General features: G+C 57.3%; 1 protein-coding gene across 1 annotated transcript; it reads right to left on the minus strand.

Annotated features, from left to right (window-relative positions):
- Positions 1 to 1940: 1940 nt before the first annotated feature.
- Positions 1941 to 6966, minus strand: FGF19 (fibroblast growth factor 19). Its single transcript, XM_026482872.3, has 3 exons — positions 6588 to 6966; positions 6117 to 6220; positions 1941 to 3491 (listed from the first exon to the last, which is right to left on the minus strand). The coding sequence occupies exons 1-3, from the start codon at positions 6826 to 6828 to the stop codon at positions 3177 to 3179; spliced, it is 660 nt and encodes a 219-aa protein (XP_026338657.1). The 5' UTR covers positions 6829 to 6966; the 3' UTR covers positions 1941 to 3176.
- Between the last annotated feature and the right edge of the window lie 294 nt (positions 6967 to 7260).

The following is a 7260-nucleotide window of genomic DNA, read 5'->3' on the forward strand; positions in this document are numbered from 1 at the left end:
GAACAATGAATAATTTCGCAGCCTAAGTATGTCTCATTTTGCACGGGGCCGACTTCTCCTAAAAAGTGTGTTGCTTGTCTGAGATTCAACTTTTACTGGACATGCAGCGTTTTTATTTGCTAGACTTGACAACCCTGTCTGAGGCAGGGAAGGAAGATGCAGCAAGAGGGCAAAGCCACCTTCCTACGAGGAGCAGAGGCAGGTCAGGGGAGTGAATAATCTTCCCCGTCTCCTGCCAGAGTGTCCACATCAGCCATAGAAATGGCCATCACAGCTTTCTGGCTGCCAGGTCAAGTGAAAATGTGACCCAGAGTGAAAACGTATTAACCATCAACACTCTAGTGTGAATTAGTGCACAAAGATGTGCATTTTCTCATTATCGTCAGCGGTGCTGTGGGGAGGACACTCTGACTCGTTTTCCCCTTAAGTGTTTGTCTCCAGAGCACGAAAGATCACATGTAAACGGTTTCCCTGTGGCTGTCACCCTGGTCTTCACATTTGAATCGCTGGGGAGCGTCGCAAAATCGTCCATGTCCAAGCCGCACCCATTCCAATTAGACCCAATCTCTGGGGACATGGCTAGCGACTGGATTTTACCCTAGGTGATTTCACTGTGCAACCGAATTTAAGAACCCATGGAGATAACTGTCCTGGGCCATAAGTTCTAGTCCTGGCGAGGGCTGCTGTCTGGCAGCCTGCTCTGTACCAGGCATCTTCGCAGACAGGATTCCATGCGATTCTCCCAACAGTCCTGCAATGCACACCTTGTTTAGCTCACCGTCCACACGAGGACGCAGACTCAGGGGGGGTGACTTGACTTACTCAAGGCGATGCAGTTAACGGCCCTGGGGGGATTCGTTGCCTGACCCCACAGCCCTTCCGCCTTGCCGCTTCCAGACTATGCAGCTCTGGGCTCGTGCCTTCCCTCTGTGGTCCTACACTCCCTCACCTGCAGAACAAGGGGTAGAGGATGCTGGTCAGCAAGTGTCACTCACTCCATGTTGTCACCTGGGGCGGAGGGGGGTGTTCAAGAGTGAGGCGGCCCCGCGATGAGCGAGTGGAGGGTCCACTCTGGGCGCGTCCCCGGTGTGGGGTGCCTACCGGTTCAGAGTGGGGAGCCCTTGCAGGGGGGTTGGGAAGTGCCTCATGAAATGGCCTTGGCAGACTTTTAACTTTGATCTTCAATGGACTAAAGGCCGACCCAAGCGCCCAGTAACTCCCCACTGGTGGAGTGAACCGGACCCTTGTCCGTACCAGGCATGGAGTGGCAGCTCCACTCCTCGCTGCTCTCTCCATCCTCGTCCTGTTTTACAGGTGAGGACGTCAAGGCTCAGAGAAGCCGATGATTTGCTTCAGAATGAACAGCTGGTTGGGGAATTTTGCCCAAAGATGAGCAACTTCTCTCGCAATTTTTGGTTGTCCTGTTGACTGGTTATTACTGGCAACTAGTGGACAGAGAGCCCGGGGTCCCTGTTCACCATCCCAGCGCACTCAGGATCACCTGCCCCCAGCAAAGAGCTACGCGAATACGCGGAGGGGCACACTACGAGTCGGGGTCTGTTTCCTGCACCCGACACGCACCTGCACTGTAGCTGTCCTAAGCACGCAGACTCCCAGCAGACGTGGGAGGAGGAAGCCGGCACCCAGGCCCGGGCAGCCTCCGCCGCTGGGCTGTAAGCTGAACTAGCGTTCCACCGGAGCCTCAGCTTACCGGCTGGCTGTAAGGACTCGGAGCTTTGGGAGAAAGCGCAATTTTAAATGCAGCGCACACACGGAGCGTCTCCTCTGAGCTCGGCACCGCGGGTCTGCTTCCCTTCCCTTCCCGCGCTCCCTCACAGGCATCCAGATGGATAATGAAATGCCACTTTTGGTACAAATTGTGCTTTAATGTAGAAAACAAAACTCACGCACATCATAAATACAACTTGGGCGGTATAAATAAAGTAAGAAAATAGAGAGATGTACATATCAAACAAAATAAATTACTCATAAATACCACGTTGGCAACTAAGTGCTGGGGAAGGGCCCCTTTCCCTGCTGCTTCTGCAAGTTACTGGCAAGACCGGGGGCTTCCAAATCCAACCTTTCCTGGCTTTTGAATGAGATGCAGGTCTACCTAAGGGGGTAGGCTGCCAAGTCCGGCCACCCGGCAAAGGGCTGGGAAGGTGGAAACAGCCCCAGAAGCTGTGTCCGCTCCTCTCTGGTCCACTTCCATGGCACAGGAGGAAGGTGGGAGCGCGCCAGAGCCTCAGCGTTGTGCAGGAGACCGTGCGGGAGACCAAGAACGGGGCAGGCCTGTGGGGTTCTGTCCAAAGGGGCGCCCCTGTGAAACCCACATGCCCGGAGCAGATGGGATCCCAGGGAAGGAGGGCTGCTGGGGCTGTCCTCGAGTCCTGTCCCTCCGAGCAGGTGGTCATTCACTTAGGGAACAGCCCGAGCCCTGGCAAGTGCTGGCTATGTGCACTGGAGATCAGGGGGAGGGGCAGGTGAATTCCCCATGTGCCCTGGGCAGACTGCCAAGTAGTCCAGTGAATGTTATCTGTCCCAGAAGCAGTCATAATGGGAATTTCTTCAGGTTTACCCAGGCTGGAGGAGGGCCTCTGGGCTCTCCCTGTTCCTGAAGCCTGGTGGGCCGTGCTGTGCCTGGTCAGTTCTGTCCTGGAGGGGTTGGGGGAGAGCCAACGATCCTCTCTGGAGTGGAGACCTTGATCAATTCTCATGTGGTAGAGTCAGATTTACCGAAGGTTTCACAAAGTTGGTCACCTGTACGTGAGTTTAAAATGATCGCTTTTCTTCTGGCTGCCTCTGCTAGAAATGACGGGAGAGAACTGCAGGCCATTTCAGCTTGGCATAAAAACGTTCCCAAAGGTAGCGAGTTCCCGGTCAGTGAAGGTATTCAAGCAAGATCAGGGCAGCACAGCAAACTGTCCAGCAATGGCAAAGGTGCGGGGTGGAGGGCTCACGATTTCATCATCATACAAGTCTATCTGCTAGGAACTGGCACAGCCAATGTACAACTCTGTATATGTACAAGTTCTAGATGTTTCTTCCTAAAGCTAACTGGAGCACCAGCCCAGGATTGTACTTGTAGAAGCACGGCCAGAACCCCCTTTGCAAGCACCACAGGTCTGGGGTCCTGGCCTCTAAGGGCAGTGGGAGAGAGGCCACAACCCCGCTTATTTCTGGAAGCTGGGACTCTTCACTAGTCCCATTTTGGCGGCGATCCCAAAAGGGTCCATGCTGTCTGTTTCTAGGGGTGCAGAAAACCCGTCCGACTCCGCGTGGTCCTGGAGTTCCCTGGGCTCTGCTGGGCTCCCAGGCAGCATGGGCAAGAAGTGGGACAGGGGCAGAAAGCCTCTGTCCTTGTACAGCTGCCTCTGTTTGGCGCTGCTCAGAGAGACAGGGAGACGGTGCTTCTTGGACCGGTACACATTGTAGCCGTCGGGGCGGATCTCCTCCTCGAAAGCACAGTCCCCCGCGGAGTACTGAGGCTAGGGAGAGAAAGGGCAGCCGTGAGCACCAGTGGGAGACCCCTGGGGCCACACCACCAGAAGAAGAGAGGCCGGGCACAGGCGAGCATTTGAGCCACATACTCGGGCCCTCATGACTGGCCCTATGTATCTGTGTGTAGTTACATAAAGAGCGTGCTTAGACGTGTCAATCCATACGTCTATGGAGTACGTGCTACATTGTATTAACATACGCACGGAGCTTATCCTACTGCGTCAGTATGATAAATTAGAACGTTGAATGTTAAACATGTGACATATATACTTTAGCATTAACTCATACACACGTGTTTCATATACCTTTATACACACGCGCATACTTAGGCATATTGCATGTATGTTTTACGTATGTACTCAGTATCTGTACATACAGATATCTGTATCTTTTACATCTCACTTCGTAAATTTAGTCTTGTTCTGAGCAACAGATGCATGGAATCAGAGGTGCAACACGCGTGTCTGCCTCCCTGACCCCCCACCCTTACGGTGAACACAGGACTATGGACGTGAGCAAGTACCCAGCGGCCACTGACACTTGGGGACACACCGCCCAACTAGGTGTGCTCTCCTAATCCAATCGGAGGCCCAGATTAAAGCATCTATTCCTCATTTAGACCTGAGGAACAGTGGGCCATTGGAGGCCTTTTTGTCTGGTGCCCTTGAAGGAAACCTTAGCCCCCCAGGGCTCCTGCCTTCTGAGGGCTCCTGCCTTCTGTGGCGGAGAGGCTTCCAGGCAGCCTGCCAACATTATCAAGATAAAGGCGGCCCCCTCCCCCCAGGCCCACGACAGAGCCAGCACCAGCGGGGTGGCGGGTAATGCAAGCCGAAGGGCAGAAAACAGCCCCTGGGGTCCCAGAACACTGGTAGCCAGAGAGGTACTAGTGGGCCAAGCCCTGTGCCAAACTGGGGAAGGTCATTACCTGTGGGGACACAGAGGGCAGGGAGCCAGGGAGGGCTGGGCGGTAAACAACCCCGGGAGGCACCCAGTCCCGTTTGTGCCCCAGCCTACAAAGGTCGCTGAACTGCAGGTGGGTGAGCACTGTGCTGATAAGGCACAGATAAGACTCGAGTCTAACCAAGCAACAACATGCCCATCTCCCTGCACCGGGACAAAGCCACCAGACAGCGGGTGAAATACAAACTGATAAATAAACAAGGGAAGGAAAAGCAAATGGTGGCACTGTTTTACTCTCCCGGTTCTTCAGGAGAAACCAGCACCCCGTTCTCTTCTCCAAACAGAAAAGGAAATGATTACAAGTTGCTTGGAGAAGTGGAATTTATTAAAAAAAAAAAAAAATCCTCCGTCTTGGCTAAGCCATACCCAGGGGATCAAGAGCCAGAACAGGATTTTAGGGGAAGGGACACCCCTCACCCCAAAATTTGGATTAGAATGGTGGGCTAGACATGTCTGCGCCAGCCGGTCCTCCAGCCCTTAGACTCCCCCCCCACCGCCCGTCCTGCCCCAAGTAAATGTCACAACAAAAGTTGCAACTGCGGGTTTGTTGTGGCTTTGGGTGTCAGCTTTCAGCAAGCCGACCACCTCCTTTCTTTCCCTCCGTTCTGGTCCTTTCACGCAGGACTCCGCCATAAAACCTGAAACAGGCCCTCTGGATAAATGGATAAACTGGCCTCAGAGGCACAAAACAACTGGGATACTAAAAAGATTCGCGCTGCGGGGGAGGCCCGGCATCTGCATCTTTTCTGGAGGGGGAGGGCATCCCGGGAGGCGCGGTCTCCCCGCCCCGCCCCCTCGCCCCGCTCCTCCCGCCGCGCCCCCGGCCCAGCGGGGCTGCATTGAGGCCCTGCGCGGGGCCGGGACCTCACACAGCCTCCTCTGTGCGCCCGGGTGCGCGGGAGGGGCGCGGGCTCCCTTTGAACTCCCAGTCTTTGTTCCCGAGACCGAGACCCGGCATCCGCACACTTCCTGCCCGGAGACCTCGATGGTTACCTGGGCCTTCCCAGCCCGTTCCCCCCCCCCCCCCGGCACCCTCCCCCAAAAGCATCTGCAGTACAGGTGAGCGAGAACACGAGAACACACACGCCACTGGAATATTCTAATGCGTCAGCAAAAACCACACTGCTTTCTAGTAGATTAAAAATTAAGAAAAATCTCCCCCATCCCAAATGTAATTTTTTCTGACTTATTTGAAGATTGGCTTTTTAAAAAAGATCCAAGTTGTGAACATACTTTCTCGTGCCTTCCTTTTATTTTATACCGCAGGGAGGGAAACGGAGGCGAGGACCACACACGCGCAGGCCGAGACTGAAAAGGCCCGAGGTGGGTTTCACTGTTTAGTGTCTAAGAAAACCGAGTACAGCGTTTCCTCTGTCCCACTGGGCCGGCCTTCCGCGCAATTGCAAACGCAAAGGCATCTCACCCATTCTCTGGCCACTAGTCCGGGCCATAAACTTCCGTAGAAAAAAATTCGCACTTCAGCTTAATCCGGCCCCTCGCCTTCTTCCCTTCCGAGCTCCATGCCGGACCCGCGGCAGAAAGCGAGGAGAGCCTGGATTCGATCCAGCGCGCCCGGCTCCCCTGCGGGGCCCCGCCTGGAAGGAGGCGGAGGTCCCGCGCCCCAGCGCGTATCCCCCGGTGGAGACACCTACCAGCCCTTGCATCCTGCCGTCGGCGCCCATGCAGAGGTACCGGACGCTGTGCACGCCCTTGATGGCGACGGTCCGCAGAGCGACTGCCCTGATCTCCACCAAACCTGGGCGCGAGAGAAGCAGAAAGCTGCAGCGGGGACCCGCGGGGCCCACAACACGTGGATGCGGTGGGTGCACAGGCCCAGGCCCTCCCCCACTCCCCCATCTCCTCATGCTGTCTAGGACCCTGGGGAGGGAATGGGACGCCCAGGTGCCAAGATCTGGGGTTCCTGGGAGCGGGGGGTCCGCGGGAACCGAAGGGGGCAAGTGGAGAATAACGCGTGGGTGCGGTGGGTCCACGTGCCGGCGCCCACCTCCCTCAGCTCCCCGCGCTGTCAGGTGCCCCGGGCAGGGAGCATAACGCAGAGGTGCCAAAATGTGGGGTCCCCGAAGGAGATAAAGGGAAGGACACAGGGGCGAGTGGGCACTCACTGTGCGCGCTCTGGCCCCGCGCGCAGTCAACCCCGCCGTCGGCACGGATGCGCAGGAAGCAGCTGGAGAGGCCGTGGGGGCCGGCGGTGTACAGGTGCCGTAGGCGGATGGGCTCACCCCAGCCGTAGTGCACGTGCGGCCCCGCGTCCGAGAAGGCTAGGGGGCGCCCGGCTGCGGCCAGGCAGAGGCCGGCTAGGACCAGGGCGCGGGCTACCGCGCACCGGCTCGGCGCGCTCCGCATGGCAACTCCCTCGGGCTCCGCACGCAGTTCTGGCGGCGAGGGTGCGGGAGGCTGGGAAGCTGCAGGACTGTGCGTGCAGAGGCCGGGTGCGTCCCTCGAGCCAGCGGTGCGCTCTGGGTACCTGCGCACTCAGCACTCCTGCTCCGACGGCACTACGGCTCGCGGCCAGCGGCCTTATATAGTGCGTCTTACCCTCCCGGCGGGTGGGTGCCCGCGACACCCGAGCATTTCTTATCAGGATTGCATCAGCCCTCCGCCCCCCGCACACACCCACTCACACCCCGCCTCCTGCCCCAGCCCCTCCCCGGACCCCGCCCGGGTGACCCCGCCCAGGCCTCCCGGATCTCGGGGAGGAGGAGGCCCCGTTTCACCGGAGGGTTCGGGGGAGCTCCTCCCCGCAGCGTAGGGGCCGGGGGCCAGCTCTCTCTTGGC

The sequence above is a fragment of the Ursus arctos genome, unplaced genomic scaffold, assembly GCF_023065955.2.
Source record: "Ursus arctos isolate Adak ecotype North America unplaced genomic scaffold, UrsArc2.0 scaffold_23, whole genome shotgun sequence".
Taxonomy (NCBI): domain Eukaryota; kingdom Metazoa; phylum Chordata; class Mammalia; order Carnivora; family Ursidae; genus Ursus; species Ursus arctos.